This window comes from Scyliorhinus torazame, chromosome 7 (assembly GCF_047496885.1).
Source record: "Scyliorhinus torazame isolate Kashiwa2021f chromosome 7, sScyTor2.1, whole genome shotgun sequence".
Lineage (NCBI taxonomy): Eukaryota > Metazoa > Chordata > Chondrichthyes > Carcharhiniformes > Scyliorhinidae > Scyliorhinus > Scyliorhinus torazame.
The window spans coordinates 242389305-242412786 of NC_092713.1; the positions used below are offsets into that span (position 1 = coordinate 242389305).

General features: G+C 46.7%; 1 protein-coding gene across 1 annotated transcript in view; it reads left to right on the plus strand.

Annotated features, from left to right (window-relative positions):
- unc5a (unc-5 netrin receptor A) overlaps window positions 1-22184 on the plus strand; it is a 900708-nt gene extending 878524 nt beyond the window's left edge. Inside the window, exons 15-16 of the mRNA XM_072512209.1 lie at window positions 17158-17336; window positions 20027-22184. Of these exons, the coding sequence (XP_072368310.1) occupies window positions 17158-17336; window positions 20027-20192 (345 nt within the window). The 3' untranslated portion in view covers window positions 20193-22184. The remainder of the gene's footprint in view (window positions 1-17157; window positions 17337-20026) is intronic.
- Window positions 22185-23482: the final 1298 nt, after the last annotated feature.

Below are 23482 nucleotides of genomic sequence, written 5' to 3' on the forward strand. Positions count from 1 at the left end.
AGGCAGGGAACCCGAATAATGTGAAAAGGCTGTGCAGGGCCTTGATAACGGAGGCAGAGGTCATGTCAGCGCAGGGAATGGCGAAGGGGAATCTGGAGTACTCGTCAACGATGTTGAGGAAGTACACATTACAGTCGGTGGAGGGGAGGGGCCCTTTGAAGTACATGCTGAGGCACTCAAAGGGGCGGGAGGCCTTTACCAGATGTGCTCTGTCTGGCCGATATACGTGCGGTTTGCACTCCATGCAGACCTGGCAGTCCCTGGTCACGGACCTGACCTCCTCGATGGAGTAGGGCAGGTTGCGAGCCTTGATGAAATGGAAAAACCGGGTGACCCCCGGGTGACAGAGGTCGTTGTGGAGGGCCCGGAGTCGGTCTACTTGTGCGCTGGCACATGTACCGCGGGAGAGGGCATCTGGGGGCTTATTGAGCTCCCGGGACGATACAAGATGTCATAGCTGTAGGTGGAGAGCTTGATCCTCCACCTCAAGATCTTGTCGTTCTTGATTTTGCCCCGCTGTGTGTTATTAAACATGAAGGCAACCAACCATTGGTCAGTGAGGGGAGTGAATCGCCTGCCGGCCAGGTAGTGCCTCCAATGTCTCACAGCTTCTACGATGACTTGGGCTTCGTTTTCGACGGAGGAGTGTCAAATTTCGGAGGCATGGAGGGTATGGGAGAATAAAGCCACGGGCTTGCCCGCCTGGTTGAGTGTAGTGGCCAGCGCAAAGTCCGATGCATCGCTCTCCACATGGAAAGGGATGGGCTCATCCACAGCAATGTCTGCTTTGATGCGATTGAAGGCCAGTCGGGACTCAGTCGCCATGGGAAAATGATGGATTTGATCAGTGGGCGGGCCATGTCCACATAGTTGGGGACCCACTGGACAGAGTAAGAGAAGAACCCCAGGCCTTCAGGCCTTCCGTGACCTTCAGGGCCTTGGGGCAGTGGGGGAAGGGGAGTTCCAGGAGGGGGCGCATGCGGTCGGGGTCGGGCCCTAGGACTCCGTGTTCCATGACGTAGCCGAGGATGGCCAGGCGGGTTGTGCGAAAGACGCGTTTCTCTTTATTTTAGTTAGGTTCTGGAGTTTTGCGGTGTGGAGGAAGCGCCGGACATTCTTGTCATGGTCCTGCTGGTCACGGCCGCAGATGGTGACGTTGTCTAGGTACGGGAACGTGGCTCGCAGCCCGTACTTGTCAACCGTCCCATTTCCCTTTGCAAGACCGAGACCCCGTTGGTGACGCTGAAGGGAACACTGAGGAAGTGATAGAGGCGGCCATCTGCCTCGAAGGCAGTGTATTGGCGGTCCTCCGGGCGGATAGGGAGCTGGTGGTATGCAGACTTCAAGCCGACTGTAGAGAAGACTCGATACTGCGCAATCTGATTGACCATGTCAGATATGCGAGGGAGGGGGTACGCATCGAGCTGCATGTGCCTGTTAATGGCCTGACTATAGTCGATGACCATCTGGTGCTTCTCCCCAGTCTTGACGACCACCACTTGGGCTCTCCAGGGGCTGTTACGAGCCTCAATGATCCCTTGTCGCAGGAGTCGCTGGACCTCCGACCTGATGAAGGCCCTGTCCTGGGCACTGTAGCGTCTGCTCCTGGTAGCGACGGGCTTACAGTCCGGGGTGAGGTTTGTGAAGAGGGAGGGTGGGGCAACCTGGGTCGCGAGGCTATAGACGATGAGGGGAGGCGGAGGTCCGTTGAACTTCAAGGTAAGGCTCTGGAGATGGCACTGGAAGTCGAACCCCAGTAATAGGGCAGTGCAGAGATGGGGAGGACGTAGAGCGTTTTGTAATTATTTACAATTCTATTTACTATTTGCAATTTATGATTCATAATTAACTATACACTTCAAAATGAAGCAATCAGTCGATCAGGGGCCCTGGTCATCCTCTGTGATAGTCGAAGCTTCGGTGGTGACTCCGGTGGAGGCTCAGGTGTCTGTGACTCCGGGGGCGTGGCCTCGATCTCTGTGGCAGCTTCGACACCCCTAGACGGCGCTGGTGGGGAAAACGGTTGACCTGGGAAGGGAGCATCTGCGGGGTGCGTTGGTGGGTGGGAGGGCCTAGATGGGCTTGGCGGAAGGACCGATCCTCCTGTAAGGTGCACTGGTGGGAGGGAGGGTGGGACTGGTGGCTGGGATGTGCGTGGGGCTCCGGCGGGCGCCAGATCTCGTAGGGAGACCGTATCTTGTCGGGTTTACGTAGGTGTACTGGGGGTTAGTGTGGAGAAGGTGGACCCTCTCGACCAACGGGTCCGACTTGTGTGCCCGCACATGTTTTCGGAGCAGGATGGGTCCAGGAGCTGCCAGCCAGGTCGGGAGTGAGGTCCCAGAGGAGAACTTCCTGGCGAAGACAAGGAACGTTCGTGAGGTGTTTGGTTGGTTGTGGTGCAAAGCAGTGACCGGATGGAGTGGAGGGCATCCGGGAGGACTTCTGGACCGTAGGGCCAGTAGGACGGTCTTCCACACTGTTCCGTTCTCCCTCTCTACCTGTCCGGGGGTTGTAACTGGTCGTCCTGCTCGAGGCGATGCCCTTGCTGAGCAGGAATTGACGCAGTTCGTTGCTCATAAAGGAGGACCCTCTATCACTATGTATGTAAGTGGGGAACCCGAACAGTGCAAAGGTGCTATGGATGGCCTTGATGACGGTGGTTTCGGTCATGTCGGGGCAGGGGATGGCGAATGGGAACCGGGAGTGCTCATCAATCATGTTCAGGAAGTACGTGTTGCGGTCGGTGGAGGGGAGGGGGCCATTCAAGTCCATGCTGAGGCGTTCAAAGGGACGGGAAACCTTTATCAGGTGCGCCTTCTCTGGCCAGTAGAAGTGCGGTTTGCACTCCGCGCAGATTTGGCAGTCCCTGGTGGCTGTGCTGACCCCCTCGATGGAGTAGGGCAGGTTGCGGGTCTTGATAAAGTGGAAAAAGCGCGTGACCCCCGGGTGGCAGAGGTCCGCGTGGAGGGCTCGGAGGCGGTCCACTTGTGCGTTGGCACATGTGCCGCGGGACAGGGCATCAGGTGGCTTGTTTAGCTTCCCGGGATGATACAGGATCTCGTAGTTGTAGGTGGAGAGTTCGAACCTCCACCATAAGATCTTATCGTTTTTTATTTTGCCCCGCTGTGTATTATCGAACATGAAAGCAACCAACCGTTGGTCAGTGAGGAGAGTGAATCTCCTGCTGGCCAGGTAATGCCTCCAATGTCGCACAGCTTCTACTATGGCCTGGGCCTCCTTTTCGACTGAGGAGTGGCGGATTTCGGGAGCATGGAGGGTACGTGAGAAGAAGGCCACGGGTCTGATGCTTGGTAGGTCAGCCGCCAGAGTTACGTCAGACGCGTTGCTCTCGACCTGGAAGGGGAGGGACTCGTCGATGGCGTGCATCATGGCCTTTGCAATGTCTGCTTTGATGCGGCTGAAGGCCTGGCGGGCTTCTATCGACAGGGGAAAAGCTGTGGATTGGTCAAGGGATGGGCCTTGTCCGCATAGTTGGGGACCCACTGGGCATAGTAAGAGAAAAACCCTAGGCAGCGCTTCAGGGCCTTGGAGCAGTAAGGGAGGGGGAGCTCCATAAGGGGACGCATGCGTTCAGGGTCGGGGCCATTAACTCCATTTCACACAACGTAGCCGAGGATGGCTCGGCGGTCGGTGCTAAACACGCATTTATCCTTGTTATATGTAAGGTTAAGGATCTTTGCAGTCTGGAGGAATTTTCAGAGGTTGGTGTCGTGGTCCTGCTGGTCGTGGCCGCAGATGGTGACATTATCGAGATACGGGAATGTTGCCCGTAAACCGTACCGGTCAACCATTCGGTCCATCTCGCGCTAGAAGACCGAGACCCCGTTGGTGACACCGAAGGGAACCCTTAAGAAGTGATAGAGCCGCCCATCTGCCTCGAAGGCAGTGTATATGCGGTCACTAGTGCGCATGGGGAGCTGGTGGTAGGCGGACTTAAGATCCACCGTGGAGAAGACCTTGTAATGCGCGATCCTGTTTACCAGGTCGGATATGCGGGGGAGAGGGTACGCGTCCAGCTGCGTAAACCTGTTGATGGTCTGACTGTATTCGATGACCATCCTATTCTTCTCCCCGGTCTTTTCCACCACTACTTGAGCTCTCCAGGGACTGTTGCTAGCTTCAATGACTCCTTCCCTCAGTAGCCTTTGGACCTCTGACCTAATAAAGATCTGATCCTGGGCACTGTACCGTCTGCTCCTGGTGGCGATGGGTTTGCAATCCGGGGTGAGGTTCGCAAACAGGGAAGGCGGATCGACCTTTAGGGTCGCGAGGGTGCAGACAGTGAGGGGGGTATAGGGCCGCCGAATTTGAAAGTTAGACTTTGGAGATTACACTGGAAGTCTAAACCTAGGAGTGTGGCTGCGCAGAGGTGGGGAAGGATGTAGAGCCGGCAATTTTTAAACTCCCTTCCCTGGACTGTGAGGTTTGCTACACAAAACCCCTTTATCTCTACTGAGTGGGAACCGGAGGCCAGGGAGATTTTTTGATTAACGGGGTGGACGAGGAGAGAACAGCGCCTTATCGTGTCGAGGTGTATGAAGCTCTCCGTGCTCCCAGAGTCGATTTAGCAGGTCGTCTCGTGCCTGTTGATTAGTATTGTTGTTGTAGCAGTTGAGAGTGTTCAAGGCCGGGACTGATCCAGGGTCACTGACGCTAATCTCAGCAGTTCAGTGTTCTCTTCGGGCGGTGTGTGGTCAGCCGAGCTGGGTCCTGGGAGTCCATCCAAGATGACGGCTCCCATTGGTCGCACATGGCTGGGGGTGCACAAAATGGCGGCGCCCATCCATCGAACGTGGCGTCCGCGGGACAAAATGGCGGCGCGCGGGGCCGCACGTGGCCCTGGAGTAGGAAGATGGTGGCGCCCGCTGGCCGCACGGGGACCGTGGAGAGGTTTGTGGTAGCGGTCCGCATTCGCCGCCAGAGACCGGCGGAGATGGGCCTGGCATACCACCACGAAGTGGCCCTTTTTACCGCATCCCTTGCACGTGGATGCGCGGGCCGGGCAGCGCTGCTGGGGGTGCTTGGCCTGCCCGCAAAAGTAGCAGCGGGGCCCTCCCCCCGGGGTTGCCAGGCCACCTTGCAGCACAAGCTTGTGGGGGGATGGGGGATGTCTCGGGGTCGGCTGTGGAGGGGTTCCACGCTGCCCAGAGGGCTGCCGCGCGGTCAGGAACGTAAGCGCGGGCGTTTCTGGAGGCCACATCCAGGTAGCCTGCAAGGGCCCGTGCCTCCTTGAGGCCTAGGGTGTCTTTTTCCAGCAATCACTGGCGGATTTGGGAGGACAGCATACCTGCCACAAAAGCGTCCCGGATCAAGAGTTCTGTGTGGTCGCTCGCCGAAACTTGCGGGCAGCTGCAGTTTCTCCCCAACACCAGGAGCGCACGGTAGAATTCTTCCAGCGATTCCCCAGGGATCTGTCGCCTCGTTGCTAGCAGATGTCGGGTGTAGACCTAGTTTACCGGGCAAAAATAATGTCCTTTTAGCAGCTCTATTGCTGCAACGAAGTCTTCCGCCTCCTCGATGAGAGTGTAAATTTCTGGGCTCACCCTCAAGTGCAGGACTTGCATTTTCTGTTCTCCCGTGTGTGTGTTTTCGGCTGTTCCGAGAAATCCTTTAAAACACGCCAGCTAGTGCTTGAAGATTGTCGCTGAGTTCGCCACGTGGGGGCTGAGTTGCAGACACTCCGGCTTGATTCGGAGCTCCATTCTTTTAAATCTAGCTTATTAAATTGATGGACGATCAATGACCACTAAAGCGAGGTTGTAGTCCAACTGAAGGCTTTAAAAGCTAGATGTTTCCCCCAGCAGCTCAAGTACAGAATGAAGGCTGCTGGGGCGGCACGGGCTCTTATACCCCACCTTGCAGGTCGGAGCTACCATACAGCTTGACCAATAGGCAATATACAATATCTACCAATGGTGTTCCAGCATTACCAGGTACCGTAGTACCTCTACACAGACTACCACACCCGTGACATAGGCGTCCCTGATCAACAGCTCCGCATGCTGGGTAGACGATATCGCCCGGCAGTCACAGTTACGGCAGAGGATGTGCAAGGCACACATGAATTCCGCGAGTGATTCCCCAGGGCATTGGCGTCTCGTGGCGAGGAGATGCCTAGCATATACCTGGTTAACGGATTTCACGTAATGTCCTTTTAGCAGCGTTATAGCCTCCGTGTACGAGGAGGCGTCCCTGATGAGGTTAAAGGCTCTTGGGCTCACCTGTGCGTGGAGGACCTGCTTATTCTGGAGGTCTGGAGGTCATTGAAGGATGTGAGGTAAGCCTCGAAGCAGCTTAGCCAGTGTTAAAAAGTTTCTGTAGCGTCAGCTGCTTGTGGGTCTAGTTGCAAGCGATCAAGCTTGAGTGAGGAGTTCATCTTGAGTGAAGAGTCCATCTTTCGAAGTTTAGTGTATTAAATTGATACACCATCAATAATAAACAACTGGACTCTGGACCTGAACTGGGTCCGGAGACGGAGTCTTGTCACTTTTATACAGAAGCCTGAGGGGAGGAGCCACAGGCGGAGCCAGTCTGGACAAACCCAGGGATGTACAATACAGCACCATGCATGTAATACAATAACATGGTTTACCACAGAAGGTAATGAATTCAAAGTAAACTGAGCTGAAGATTTAAATCACTGAACGAGAGGCGGTGTGCAGTAGAAATCGTTCGGGTGGGGTGAACAGTTGTAATGAGGATTTCTAGATTGTTCAGATCTCTCCATTTGCCTGTTTACTTGAGGGTTACTCTGTTAAGCATATGGATGACAATCGTTGCCGCTAATGGGTTTTCCGGTCTCTTACTTCCTCTTTTATCGCTTTGTTACTCTTAAATATAAAATTCACGCTCCCCAAAACATGAATTTCAGTTAGCCAATGTACAGCAGTTATCACAAATGTGATTAAGCCATTCATTAGCAAATATCAGTCGGTTTACTTCAAGTTGTTAAACTGTTTACTATGCATGATTCCATCTAATGTTACACTTGATGATTTCACTCCTAGAAGTGGTAAATTTAGTTGTCTAAAAGCACAAGATTATCATCAGTTAGATGTTGCTCATTTTAATTAGGAGCCTTAACAATTGAAGTTGAGACAATCTTATTGCATGTTCTTTGAAAAGCTAAGATTGGGGTTGTCAAGGAGTGTCTCGAGATAAACAAATGATGGATCTTGAGCAACATTCAGCTCACAATACTCATTAATAATGTGTGACAACTGGATATAGAGTCATTGCCTTCTGATGCCATTAAACAAATGACTTCTCAAATTTTCAGGTACTGTACTTACTGGGTGGAATTCAACCAAAGCATTTCTAAGGGCATGATTTGCTGGCCTTGTTGCATTTAAACGAAAGCGCAACGAGGTTGTTAAATCGCGGGAGCGGCCGAATTCGGGAACCGTGCCAGGCGCTGATCGGTTTGCGATCTAACCGGCCTGCTCCCATTGGCAAAATCAGGATTCCACCTTAGTGTGGCGAGAAACCAATAATCACCACTTAAGCCCAATCTCCATACAATTAACGTGGGTGACCCCCTATCTAATGGCCCCCCTTGATCCAACGGCTTCCCCAGCAAGTGGTCATGCGGGCGCCAATTAGTACTCCTTTTTTAAAATGTAAAGCTGGCTTTGGTAGGGACACAAGGAAATGAGTAGCCATCTTTGATCCCAAGCAATGAGCCCGGGAGGCACTGCAGTTGCTGACTCTTTGCGCGGAGGGAGGTGGGGAGCCTTCGGGGGGGCCAGCCTTGGTCGGGGTGGCTCTCCATCGGGGAGCGGGGTTGCAGAGCAGGGGGGTGGCAGCTAATGGTTTGGGCTGAGCTGGGCTGGCAGGCCAGGCAGCCAGATCCCGGAGGAGGTGGCAGCAGCAGCGTGGACAGATACTTGATCCGGCGGCCAATTAGGCCAGGGAGAGACTCAGAGTGCAAGCCATGTGACGGCCCAAGGTGTACAGGAGTTGCTTGTATTTTGAACAGATGACGGACAGTGTGTGCTGCAGAAGGCTCTGCCTCAACAAAGGGACTCTGCGGCACTTGTGCCATGTCTTTGCGGACTTAACACCACATGGAGGAGAAGGATGCCAGCTCCCGGTGGCCGTCAATGTCTCCACAGCCCTGATCATTCCAGGGCTCAAGCAGGAACTTGTGTCATCTCACAAGCTACAGCCCACAATTGCATCAGTGAAGTCATGGATGCCCAGTTTGCCTGGGCAGCAAACTATATAAACTTTGACATGGACCAAGCCCAACACGATGCCCAGGCAGCAGGCTTCTCCGCCATCGACGGATGACCCAGGTTCAGGGACTAATAGATGGCATGCATGATGCCTTGCATGCACTGGGCCATCAGGCAGTGCCCTACATCAACAGGAAGGGGTTCCACTCCTTGAACATCCAGCTCGTGTGCAACCACCACATGAAGATCATGCACATGCACACCCCCCAGAGGGGCCCCCGCTTTGTGGTGGTCTGCTCTGTCCTCCACAATGTGGCATAGCATCCTTAAATAACAGAGCTACAGCCCCTCCCTTACCATCCACTCTGTCCTTCCGAATAGTTTGATACCCTTGGATATTTAACTCCCAGTCGTGACCATCCTTTAACCATGTTTCACTAATGGCCACTAAATCATAGTCATTCACGATGATTTGCGCCGTCAACTCATTTACCTTATTCCCAATACCACAAGCATTTAGGTAAAGAACCCTTATGTTGGTTTTTATACCTCCGTTTTAAATCTTAAAACCTCTATCAGTAATCTCTCCTAAGTTATTTTTCCTTTTAACTTTCCCCCCAATTTTCCTTATCGTTGAACCCATATCTTCATGTAATAACCTGCTGCTTCACTCTCCATTTATGTTTTTACTTCCCTTTTTATTCTTTTTAGTATTACTGGACCTATTCACTGCGCTCTCCTCAGTCACTGTACCCTGTACTGTGGCCCTTTTTGATTTTGGACGATGGCTTCTCTGCTTTACACTTTCCCCCTTACTGCCTTTTGTTTCTGTCCCCGTTTTATTTCCATCCGACTACCTGCATCGTTTCCCATCTCCCTGCCACATTAGTGTCATGTGAGAGTACCTTTAAGACATGGATGTTTAAGCAATGTACCTTTACGAAAACAGTGATGTCACAGAATGGGTGGAGCGGAGATCAGGTCAGCCATTTTGCAGTTTAGTTTTGCAGTTTGAAAAAGCAGCTTGTGTGTGCCTGTGTGTTTCCAGAGAGCTGCAGTTTGGAGGAAAAGACCTGGGTGTGTGTCTGTGTTTTGCAGTGAGCTGGATCTCTGCCATGAAAGACTCTCTGGATCATTTGGGTGACTTAAACTCATAATAGTAAAGCCTTTAACCTGTTTAAAGGTGTTAAGACTCTTGGAAGTTTGAAGGAACATTTTAAGGAATTATTTACTGTTGCAATATTTTCTGAGTTATCTTTGAAGTAAGGGGTGTTAAGAGATCCAATGTTTATTTAAGATGTTAAGTTGAGTTCATGGAATAAACATTGTTTTGTGTTTAAAAACCCACGTGTCCATAATTGTAATCCCACACCTAGGGAACAAGCCATGTGCTAGGAAAAGCAACAAATATATTAAAGAGAGAGGTTAGTTGAACTCCATGATACATTTTGAGATTCTGAAAAGGCTTCGCCCATAACATTAGTTTAAACCTTCCCGAACAGCACGAGCAAACATTTTATCCAGTCCTGCCCAGATGAAGACCGTTAAGTTTGTACTGGGCCCCCGGAACCAGTTCCAATGCCCCAGGAATTTGAATCCCTCCCTCTTGCACCAACTCTCGAGCCACGTATTCATCCTATCTTTCCTGGCATTCATACTCTGATTAATTCGTGGCACTGGTAGCAATCCTGAGATTACTGCCTTTGAGGTCCTACTTTTTAGTTTAACTCTTAACTCCCTGAATTCGGCTTGTAGGGCCTCATCCCGTTTTTCACCTATATTGTTGGTGCCTATAAACACCACGACAGCTGGCTGTTCACCCTATTCCCCCCAGAATGTCCTGCAGCCACTCGGAGATGGTTCCAGCGGGATCATCATTTGTGGCATGAAGCCAGTGAGGCCTTGTTAAGTGGACCAATTAATGTTTTATAGTGGTGACGGCCTCACCTATCCGAGCGTTGGCAGTGTCAGGCTGGTACCCGGGTGTCACTGCAAGGATGCCCGGGTGGCATCAGCAGTGCCAGAGTGCCATCCTGCCCAGAGGCCGACCACCTGGCCTCTGATCGCCTGTGAGACCTCTCCACCCAAGTGCCGCTGTGCCTGATCTCCGTTTGTGGAGACCAGTGTTAACCGGCACCCAGCTGGGGTCTCCTTGGCATGGGGATTCAATCCTGGGTGCTGGTTCCATCCTGCACACTTTAAAATGCAAATTTAGGTTCTGTCCATTGTGGGTGAGATCCAGATCGCAAGCCTGCGACAGCCCATTCGGTCTTACAAGGCGCAGTGAGTCAGGTAAATCGTGCAAGATTTACCAGCCATGTCACGTCCGTGTCGGACGCGTTAGATTGCGCCTTTTGTCATTTTTATGGGCCTTGGGGAGTTTCTTCCCAGTCAAGTCTACACGTAGACATTTTTTTCATCACTAGGGAGCTGAATTTGTCAGCCAGACCGGCTCCTCATGATCGAGCTGCTATTTTAAAATGGTGCCCCGTTATCTAAATGAGCTTGAGGGTCCCACACACCTCCCACCCATGGGCATTGTCACCCCGGCACATATGGGATTTACTCCATACACCCCGAAGTGAGAACACCTCGCTATGGGGTCGCTGAGGGCCACCCTTTTCAGGCCCACCCACCCCCCTTTTCACTCCTCTGTCCCTTTTTAGGACCCCCAACATTTATGAACCCCCTTCATATCTGCCCTTCACCCCTCCACCCTTCATCCACCCTTTCATGGGCACAACCCCCCTCACGCCCTGACCCTAAACAATGCCACCCGAGCACCCTAGCAGTGCTCCTGCCAGCTTGGCAGTGCCAGAGGGAGAGCCAGGGGGTCACTCTGCCCTGTGCCTGACTATGCGCAGATTTCCAATGGCCTGGGAAACCCCCCACGTGCCATTACGCTTGATCCAGGCCTCACTGTGGAGGCCGTTAGTGCCTGGGCGCCAGGAGAATCCAGCGCAGACTTATTTAAATGAGACTAACGGTTCATTTAAATATGCTGATCTGGATCACACCCAGTGAAGGCGAGATCCAGATCGCAACGTCTCTCAAAGTTCGGATGAGTCTCGTGAGACATCTCAATCATCGCAAATCTCACAAGAGGCCTCTCATAAGTTTCAACAGCCTCATCGCATCACCAAGTTGGGTGCACCAAGGCTGGTAAATCGCACCCACTGTGTTTTTTGTCAATTCTGCACAATGACTGCAGAAAAAAGACCTTTAATATTGAACCCTTTTTTTTGGTTAAGGACATCAGAACCAATGCAATCCAAACTAAATAGCCAAATGTGATTGGCTTAAGACAGACGAGAGAGAAAATATTGTTTGATTGAATATTAGTTTGATGTCACTGTGTAGTATCTTCATTGATTGTGGTCAATAGGCAACACAGTAGGAAGTGCAATACTGGGATCAAAAAGCATAAGCCACTTCCACTCAGTAAAAATGTTTCCCATTTTAAAATACACTCAACAATATCATGAAAAAATACTTTCTTGTTGTTTTTCTTTTACTTTGTGGTTCTTAACCATTGAAACTATTTGTTGATTGAGACATTATGGCCAATATTCAGGTTACCTTGAATGTATATCTGAATGTCCATCTTGCTCTCTCTGAGAGACAACACGTTCAAGACAATTGGAACATTCAATGATTTGAAATCTGTATTGTCTCTCTGGATGTTCCATTATTATGATATGTTCCCTGCAGAGTTGAAATGAATCATGTTATGGGCTAAGGTTTAGAGAACCCCAAAGTGTTTCATGGAGTTCATCTGACCCACAACTTTTAATAGATTGTGGTATGGGGAGCACAGGGCCCACTCTACAGGTGTGGTACAGCAGAAATGGAAAAGTATTTTTTAAAGCAAAACAATGTTTATTCTATGAACTCACGTTGACCTTTTTAAAACATACAGTGAACATCTTAGCAACCATCAATTCAAATACAACCCCCAAAGAATACACCACTAAGTAATTCTGAAGCTTTCCTTTTAACATCCGAAGACTTAAAACCAAAAATCTTTAAACAGAAGCACATCAAGTTAAAGTCACTACTGCGAGCAGTTATTAGTTTCAAATCACCAAAGGATCAATTTACATTCTTTAGATTAATGGGGGAAACTCTAATACACCTTCTGCACCAAACAACCTAAAACGAAAGTAAAAAGCTAACAGACAGCCCAGCTCCACCCACAGTCTGACATCACTGATAAACACCCATTTCTTAAAGGTACATTTCTTAAACACCCATTTCTTAAAGGCACTCTCACATGACACCTCCCCAAAAAAGAGAAATAAACCATCAACTTCAAGATGGTTTCATTTTTCAACTTTTCACCACCTTTTAAGAAATGCACACAGTAAATATACTTTTTTGTTTCAAAAAATAACACGCAAACAGATATAATAATATAGTCCATTTTTGTTCTTCTTCCTCCAAATGAAATCTTTCTCGATTGACATCTCTTTGAACAAGAAGGTCCTTGCATGATCCGTCCATTTCTCTACGCCTTGGCATTTCTCTTTAAAGTCAGATACTTAGTTCAATTTGATCACAGAGTCCCTTGTAATCTTCCAACACAGGAGCATTGGTTATCACAGTTTTCAGGCAGTCAAGTGCCTGTTGAAAGTCCGCCGTCCACTGAAATTTTCGACGTTTCTTCAGTAAGTCTATCAATAAAGCAACCACGCTACAAACATTTTTCACAAATGTTCGATCAAATCCACTCATGCCAAGAAATCACATTATGTCCCTTCGTGTTGAGGGTATCGGAAACTCCTCAATAACTGTAGGTTTCACATCCCGTGTGACCATTCGACCCAGTCCGATGGAATGGCCAAGGAAAGTGACTTGAGCTTTTCCAAATTCACTTTTGGCTAGGTTTATCACCAAACCCGCCTCCTGAAGTCGATCGAATAACTCCATCAATTGTTTTAAATGTTCATTCCATGTCTGGCTGAAAATTACCAGATCGTCGATGTATACCGCACAATTGGGTAATCCTGAAACGACTTTGTTTGTTAACCATTGAAATGTGGCTGGGGCGTTTTTCATACCAAATGGCATAATTGTGAATTGGTATATACCATCTGGAGTCACAAAAGCTGAAATCTCCTTCGCTCTTTCGGATAAAGGTAACCTTTAAGTAATCCAGTTTTGAAATAAAAGCTGATTGTCCCACTTTCTCAATGCAATCCTCCAAACGTGGGATAGGATAAGAGTCCGTTCTTGTAACTGCATTAACCTATCGATAGTTCTCACACAACCATTGGGTACCATCTGGTCTAGGTACCATCACTATGGGTGAGCTCCATTGGCTGCAACCCACTTCAATTATGCCATTTTTAAGCATACTCTCAATCTCTTTGTGCCAATTTTAAAGTGTTAAGTCTATATTGATGTTGTTTGATTGGAACAGCATTTCCCACATCCACATCATGTATAGCCATTTTAGTACTTCCCAATTTATCTCTACAAACTTGCCCACGTGATATCAATAACTCTTTCAGGTCAGTCCATTTTTCTTCTGGAAGGTAACTCAACAATTTATCCCAATTTTTAAGAATATCCTCGTTTTCCAATTTAATTTGAGGTATGTCAAATTCACAGTCATCTGGATTTGGTTCGTCACTTTGAGTTAGAATCATTAAAACCTCCTCCTTTTTCTCACCTTCCCTTTCAAAGTACCTTTTAAGCATATTCACATGACACACTTGATGAGTTTTCCTTATATCTGGCGTTTTAACCACATAATTCACCTCACCTAATTTCCTTTCAATCTGATAAGGTCCACAAAACCTAGCTTTTAAAGGTTCACCTACCACTGGTAACAACACTAAAACTTTATCCCCACTGGCAAAACTACGAACTTTGGATTCTTGTCCGCTACGCGTTTCACCACATTTTGTGCAACTTTTAAATGTTGTCTAGCCAATTCCCCTGCTCTATTTAATCATTCCCTAAAATTTGACATGTAATCCAATAATGTAATTCTCACTCACCAATTTTTCCTTAAACAATTTAAGTGGTCCTCTTACCTCATGACCAAAAGGTAGTTCAATGGACTGAATCTGGTTGACTCATTAAGTGCATCCCTAATTGCAAACAGTACGAATGGAATTCCTTTATCCCAATCCTCTGGATAATCTTGACAATAAGCCCTCAACATTGTCTTTAATGTCTGATGCCACCTTTCTAACGCTCCCTGATTCTGGATGGTATGCAGTTGATTTAAATTGTTTTATTCCTAAGCTATCCATAACTTCTTTGAATAACCTTGAGGTAAAATTCGATCCTTGAATCGATTGTATTTCTGTGGGTAGTCAATATCTAGTAAAGTATTTAAGTAACTCCTCCACAATCTTTTTCGCTGTAATATTAAGTACTGGAATGGCCTATGGAAACCTAGTAGACACATCCATTATCGTCAAAAGATATTGATTCCCACTTTTTGTTTTAGGAAGCGGTCCTACGCTATCAATTAGGACCCTTGTAAAAGGCTCCTCAAATACTGGAATGGGTATTAAGGGCGCTGGTTTATCACTGCTTGAGGTTTCCCTATCACTTGACATGTGTGACATGATTGGCAAAATTTAACTACATCTTTATGTAGTCCAGGCCAATAAAAATGTTTCTGGATTTAGCTTGAGTTTTCCTTGTTCGCAAATGAGCTCCCATTGGTACCTCATGTGCAACTCGCAACACCTCCTTTCTATACCCTACCGGCAATACTACTTGATGAACTTCTGCCCACTTTTCATCCGCCTGCATATGTAAAGGTCCCAATTTTCTCATCAAGACATCACTTTTACGGTAATAACACTCTGGTATACACTCAGATACCTCTTCCGTGTATGCTTTCTGATACATCCGTTTTATTTCTATCTTTTTTTGTTGTAACTCCGCCAATTTTCCTGAGCTAAAAATATCCGCCTAATCCTCCACCTGGTCTTGTTCTGTTTCAACCATCTGATCAAAAATCGTTTCTGATAATTACACTTCAACTGCATCTTCATTCTTTGATTTCTCCTCTTGTCTTAACCTGTGACTTTGTGATTTTGTTACTACATAATCCGGAAAAATTCAAGGATATTTGTCCTTCAACACTTCAGTTGTCTGATTTTCCACTGGCTTATCAACCACAGTAGGTCTCACTCCCACCTGCTATATCATTACCCAAGATAAACTGTATTCCTGGACAAAATAGTTTCTCTATTACTCCTACTACCACTTCACCACTCTTCACTGGACTTTCCAACCTTACCTTATATAATGGAACACTACTCCTCTCACCCTGAATTCCACATATTACCACTTTTTCTGGCAACATTCTTCCCAATCTACATAACTCCTCATCTCTTACCATTAAAGGCTGACTATCTCTTAAAATTGTGACTTCTTTACCTACTCCTCCTGATACACATGAGTAAACTTTACCCACACAAGTAAGTTCTTTAAAGAGATCTGGAACCTTCTTATCAATCACCTCTTGATCAGGCTGTACAATCTTTTGCACCTCCTTCGCTTCGCTTGGGCTTTCCTTGACCACTTTAACAAACCCCACTGTCTTATCCTGTTTTACCACATCAGCCTTCCCAGTGCTTTTCTTCAATCACCAACACTGTTACTTTACATGGCCTAGTTTATTACAGTGAAAACATTTGACATTTTTCATTTCTTTTCCACCCTCCTGGATTTCTTTTTTAATCTGAGGTACACTCTCCTTATTATCTCCCATCAGATCACCTTTACCTTTACCACTTGAGTAATTCTCATGTCCCGAGTTTCTATCCCTCACAGGCTGAAACTGATGTCGGAAACCAAGCTTTGATTCATGAACTAATTCATAATCATCTGCCATTTCTGCTGCTAATCTCACAGTTTTAACCCTCAGCTCTTCCACATGAGTTCTCACTACATCAGGAATTGAACTTTTAAACTCCTCCAAAAGTATAATTCCTCTGAGAGCTTCATACGTTTTGTCTATTTTCAAAACCCTTAGCCACCTATCAAATTTACTCTGTTTGATCCTTTCAAACTCCATGTATGTTTGACCAAATTCTTTCCTTAAATTTCTAAACCTTTGTCTGTAGGCTTCAGGCAGTAGTTCATATGCACCTAAGATGGATTTTTTCACCTTCTCATACGTCTCAGATACCTCCTCCAGTAGTGGTGCAAACACTTCACTAGCCCTACCTACCAGCTTTATTTGAATCAGTAATACCCACATATCCTGTGGCCATTTCATTTGTTTAGCCACCTTCTCAAATGAAATGAAAAAGGCTTCTACCTCCTTCTCGTTAAACCTTGACAATGCTTGGACCTACTTAAATAGATCCCCACCAAGCCTTCGACTATGACATCTTTCTCACTATCCTCATCACTATCAACCAACTGTACGTTTCCCTTTACGTCTGCCAGTTTTAACTGAATGTCATGTTTCATGGCCATTTTCTGATGTTCAAACTCTCTCTCTTTATCTTTTTCCATGATCCGTATCTCCCTTTATCTTTCTTTTTGTTCTGCTAGGGCTATTCTTTCTGTTTTCCTTTCTTCTCTCTCTCTTTCCTCTCTATGTCTTTCTCGTTCTTTTTCTTCTCTCTCTCTTTCATATTCAAGCTCCTTTAATACTTTCTCATGTTCCATTTGTTTAATTTGTAACTGAATTTTTGCCATTTCCAATGAGTCAAACTGTATCTCAGGCAACTTTAAATGCTTAGCCACCGCCATAATTACCTCATCTTTTCGCATTTTGTCAGGTAATGTTAACTGCAATATTTTTGCCAAATCTAACAGTTTGCTTTTAGTCTCTGTCCGTAAGGTACTGAGTGTGACCGTCTCCAAAAACTTCTGAGCCTCTGAAAGAGCCATTGTCCACATCACACTTCCTACTTAACTGAAATACCACACCTGAAAAGCAACCACATTGAACTCAAATTATTTTTATTCCCACAAGGATGCAAGGCAGACAGACTTTCAATTTATGGAGCCAATCAATTGTGGCACATCTTTAGCGGGACCTTGTGCTTTCAAAATCCCTTATCTGATCCGACAGAAGATTTGCAGCAGCCTGGATATTCCAAGTTCAAGAGGAAGTGATTGGAGGATGCTGGCATATAAATTGAAATTGGACCGGTGAGTGTAAACAAATTTATACAACTATATTAATATAGAATTCACAATTTTACAAGATTATGCTCCTAGCGTGGAGACTCGCCTGAAGAAGGCTAATGCACTCTCAGCAGGAAATGTTGACACAGTTGCAGAGGGGAGTGCAAGATTTTTTTATTGATCTTCATTACCTTGTATTAATTCTTTGAAGAATTGTTTCAATGCCTGTGTGTTTATCTACACAAAATTAATAGGTTCAAAATGGATAAAAGCATTTTGTCATTGATAGTTATGAATGGTTTTACTTAATTGACACTTTTTTGAAATTGTAAGTTGAGCAGTTTTTTCACCGAGTTTCAAAGCCTTTTTGCTTATTGTGTCAGTTTCATGAGAATTTCAAAGGCTTGCCAGAATTTCCAATAGCTCATTGGTTCTGCACATAGAGGATACTGGGAGAGTCCATGTGGAGGATTCAAGAGGGGATGGGGGGGGGGGGGATATGGAGGGCATGAAGGGGCCATGGAAAATATGGGGCATTGAGGTGGCATAGAGGATATAGGGGAATGGGAGATCTGTGGGACCTAGAGGAACATGGTGTCGTGGTGACTTGGGAAATATGAGGGGCAAGGGAGTTTTTGAGCCGGTAGGTGAGGGCTGAGAGGGATGTGGAGGGTGAGGAGGAAAGGCTTGAGGATCTGACAATTATGATTACAACTGGGTTGATGTTCCAGTAAATGCAAGTGGGTCTTCTAACCTCCTGGACTCACCATCCACCACCTCAGTTGCTGCCTCAGGCCTGCCTCCTGAGACAGCGAGCCAATTCCATCCTGATCCGTCACCCCCCAGAACGAATGCCAGGTGGGGGCCTCCTTAATGGAGACAGGTTTGTGGAGTTAGGAATTTTCGTCCTGACTCTTTCACAAAAATACGGCCTTGTGTCTCTTGCAAGATTCCCCTAACTATTCAAATCGGACAGCGGGAAAGGTTATCAGCGACACAGAAGTCGAGATATTAGTCTTATGTGGATACTATTAGTGTACATTCAGATGAGCAATCAGAAAAAACATCGATCAAGATATTTCTATTTTTGCTGAATACTAAGGAAAAATACAGTGCTAAATAGGACTTTTTGGAATACTGTAATATAGAATGTCTCGGAGTAGAGAAAATGTGACTTTTCAATAACTGTACCATAAGCAAGGTAAGTTATAAAATAATTTTTCTGCTTAAATTTTATCTAACTTTAAAATATAAACCATGCAAACTGTTGTAACTTTGGAACAGTACTTCTATCCAACTCAAGAGTATTTCCATCCTGTGACAGCTAAAAAGTGTCATTACCCCACAATTGAAAAAAATAATTCTCAAAGTACTGGTGATAAATGACAAGGGAGCCAGATAAAGGGTATGTCAGATTTCAATTCTTCCCTGTAGCTTCACTTTTCCTGAGACAACTCCAATTATTTTAATGTGAGCTCTTGGAAGTTATGTTATGCTTGTTATTTCTTTTCAGAAGCACCATTCTATTTTATCATCTTTTTTCTGGTTCAAACACACCTTTTCGCTATGTGCTGTAAGCATCAAGAACCTAAGCTGAATGTTATACGTTTTGTGCTGCTTGCTGGAATTGTAAAGTCGCCAGTCTTACTTCTTTGGCTGTATTTCTTATGCCTATTTTGGAAAGAAAACAGGAAATCTTAAGACTGAGTAGTTGGTAGTGGGGGAGGGGAGTTTCTAAACTGGATCAAGAAATATAATACTGTATTCCTGTTTCCACCATAAAACAAACAAATGAAATGGAGCTGAAAGATGGTTTCAGATGTATTACTTGCTGGGTAACAATGATAATTGTTGCTAATTTCCTTTGTTAGGACACCAGACAGTGTTAATATAACCAGGAGCTGGTTTAGTGTAGTGGGCTAAACAGCTGGCTTGTAATGCAGAACAAGGCCAGCAGCGCGGGTTCAATTCCCGAACAGGCGCCGGAATATGAAGATTATGGACTTTTCCCAGAACTTCATTAAAGCCTACTTGTGACAATAACGATTATTATTATTTATTATAACATTTGTTATGATACCGGCCGAGAACCCCAAACAAATTTTCTTAATTTGTAAACTTGTGAGGAAGGAGTACTTCTCCCTAAGAGTAGTGACTCTGACCTATCGGTATCTTTTATGTCAAAACAAACTTTAATTTAAACACAGAATTAACTACATTAGCATCAAAGAAATAGCTTTACAATTATCAGTTTAACAGTTCTTTTAAAAAAAACTTGAACTCACCATCTATACCTGCTACTAACTCTAATTAAGCAACTCAATACAGTTCAAATGCCGCGGCACGGTAGCACAGTGGTTAGCACTGTTGCTTCACAGCAGCAGGGACCCAGGTTCGATTCCCGGCTTGGGTCACTGTCTGTGCGGCATCAGCACGTTCTCCCCGTGTCTGTGTGAGTTTCCTCTGGGTGCTCCGGCGTCCTCCCACAAGTCCCGAAAGACGTGCTTGTTAGGTGAATTGGACATTCTGAATTGTCCCTCAGTGTACCCGAACAGGGGCCGAAATGTGGTGACGAGGGGATTTTCACAGTAACTTCATTGCAGTGTTAATATAAGCCTACTTGTGACACTAATAAAGATTATTTTTTTAAAATAAGGGTGCTCAAACTTGCCAATGAAACAACTCTGAAGCATTTTTCTTTTGTATTTTAACAGGTATCTCAATTATTTTGCATCTAAAGCTAGTCCAACTTCTGTGATTCTTGATTTATGGGAAGCTCAGCATTTTCATCATGGCAACCTGAACCACCTTGCTATGATCATGGCAGAAATGGGAAAGCAAGAACCAATGATATTTGTCGTATCTGAGGCAGAATGCTGAGGTAGTTTAAATAAGTTATTGACCAATTGTCATAATTTGTTTCATGAAAAAACCTATTCAGAATCAACTGAAGTCTTGCTTAAGTTTCTTTCATTCTAGCCAAGATTAATATATTTTCAGTGGATTAAGGCTTCTATGTAGATTTGCTAATTTTGGGAACAAACATTCATGACTGAAATTGATTTGTATTGCTAAGTACGTTCACTAATTCAAGAAAAAGGCAGCAGTAATATTTCCATTTGCCCTTTTATGGCTCATTTGACAAATACACCACATGATGTGACACAGAGGAAGAAGGCAAGGAAGCCATGGATTTAGATTTTTCCCTGTTGTTGAATTAATTAATTCCAACTTGGGTGGCAAAAGGCATTGCAATCCACTTCAGCATTGTTACAAGCTAGAGAATGGAACAATCAGACGGGATCCCTGCTCTTGATGGCTAGCTAATTGCATTTACTGAAAGTGAAGATGTGAGGAAAAGCATTTTTACCCAGAGATTGGTGATCGGCTGGAATGCACTGCTTGGGAGGGTGGTAGAGGTGGGGTGCCTCACATCCTTTAAAAAGTACCTGGATGAGTACTTGGTCCAAGTGCTAGCAAGTGGGATTAGGTGGGCAGGTCAGGGCCCTTCATACGTTGGTGCAGACTCAATGGTCCGAAAGGCCTCTTCTCACTGTAGTATTCTGTGATTCTGAGGCCAGATGAAGACAGAGATAACTAAACTATTACAACCCCATTGTCATATGTCCCACTGGCATTGACACATGAGAATTAACATTTGCTGTTGGAGGACTTCTACCCAAGCAGGAGCCACTGATTTCTGGAGAAGAGATGAGGGCAAAGTTAGTGGGACGGCAATTTTAGCTTCAGTGTCTGGTTGATAAAGCAGTAGAGCGGATTGTCTGCTGATTGGCGAACCTACCTAATGTTTGAAAATCGTATTTGGCTGCATCAAGAGCCTCCATTTCCACCTCAGTAACATAGCCTGGCTTCACCTCTTTCAGTTCATTTGCTGCTGACACCACTATTCGTGATTACGTTACCTGTGGGTTTGACAATTGCAACATGCTCCTGGTTGGCCCCCCCACATTTTATACCCTTAATTTGAGGTCAGCCAAAGCATGGCTGCCCTTTTTCTTGCCAGAACCAAGTGATTCCCTTCATGGTTGAGCTGGCTGACCTATGGTGGCTCCCAGTCAAGCAACATCTTGAATTTTAAAATTCTCACCCTTGTTTTCAAATATCTCCATGGCCTCACCTGTCTCTGTAATCTCCTCGAGCGCCACAACCCTCCAAATTATCTGTGCTCCTCTAACTCTAGCTTTTTGTACAAATTTTAATTGTTACATCATTGGGGGCCAAGCCTTCCTTTGCCTGGGCCCCAACCTCTGGAACGCTTCCCAGCTCTCTCCAACAATTTAGGTTGCTTTTCTACTTCACCGAGCTTTTGATCATCTGACTTCGATTCCTTATGTGATTTGGTGTCATACTTTGTTTTATAGTTCCACCGTGAAGAATCTTGGGAAGTTTTAGCATAATAAAGGCACAATATAAATACAAGTTGTTGTTGCTATTGTTGTTGTTCTATATTGTGCAGACGATCCACTCCTTCAGGTTACAGTTCAGATGGTAAAGTTGAAACTGATTTCCAGGGTTATTGCCAATCACAAGTTTGCTATTCGATTTAGTTCAGAAAAGGTCAGTACATCAAATTTTCAACAAATTTAAAAAAAAGATATGTCGAGCGCGATTTAACCAAAATATTCCAATGGCTCGATCCTCTGTCCACATTATGCTGGAAAAGCATTTCGCCGCAGCACAGCGTGGCTAGTGAAAGCAAGGAGACCTCGCTCCCAGGATCTAACTGGCTTGCAACGCCTCACGAGATTCAACACAATCTCGCGAAATGTTGCCAGGGGAATCACTTTTTAGCAAATTTGCATATTAGAGCGAGGCAGTAAGCTTTACTCTAATGTGCAGATTCCCGAAGTACCTGAGGCCTTGGGATTCAATATCTTTGCCTTGTGGACCTCAGGCGAGTGTCATTTAGTATTCGGCCCCAAAAATGGGAACCAGACTGAACGGCACTTGTGGGGGTCTCCAAGAGGATCAGAGCCCCCCAGCTGCATACTCTCTTGGCATGGTGGTGCCCTGGCACTGCTGGTACCACCCACCTGGGTACCCTGGCAAGGCTACCTAGTGTGCCAAGTTGGCACTGCCAAGCTGGTATGGGTTGTGCATGATCGGGCTGGGGTTGCCCATTGTTGGGGTGTGGATAGGAAGAGGTCGGGGATTCTTTTTGGGGCCTTGGGACATTTTTAAATGTTGCGTGATAATAGGGAGTTCTGGTGAGCAGGAGCTTGGCACCTTGGCACTGCCAATCTGGCAGAACCCAGGCAGCAGGCAATGCTACCTGGGCACCTTGGTAGTGCCAGGCTGACACTGCTAGGGTGGCTCAAAGAGTATGCAGCTGGGGGCCTCCGATCTCCTGGGAGACCTCCCATTTCGTCTGATGCACGTTTGTGGGGACCAGTGCTGAACGGCACAGGCCCGAGGTCTCCAAGGCAAAGAGAATGAATCCCAAAGCCACAGGTACCTCGGGATTTGCCAAAAGATGATCCCGCCCACAATGGGTCAGATATACATCGCAACGTCTCGCGGGAACACGTTGGATCTTGCCAAGCGTTGCTAGATGGGTAGATTCTGGGAGCAGGCTTTCACCGACCACACTGTGCCATGGCAAGCTGATTTTCTGGCGCAGCGTGGCCGTTGGATCGTACCCTTGGTCATTTTGAGGAGTTCCTTCCTGGGAAAGCCCACACTTAGACATTTCAACATTGAGGAGTTCAACTTGCCGGTGAGACCGGCTCCTCAGAGAGCGGGTCGCCATTTTAAAAGGGTGCCCCGGTATCGCTAAGTGAGCTTGAGGGTCCCCCACACCCCTCACCCATGGGCAATGTCACCACCTACACACATGGGCATTACCCCCCCCTCAGTGGGACACCCCACTATGGGATCGCTGAGGGACCCTCTTTTCAGATCTCCACACACACCGCCTTTCAGCACCCCCCCCCCCCCCTTTCAGGACCCCCAGTCTTCACCACACCACACTTTATGAGGCCCCTTCATACACACTCTTCACAGTCCCTCCACCCTTCATTCCTCCCCTCATCCCCCCTTTCATGGTCATGGCCCTCATCAGGCCCAGACCCTTGTCAGTGGCACCCAGCCACTGCCACACAGGCACCTTCACAGTGCCTCTGGCAACATCGCCAGTGCCACCCAGGCAA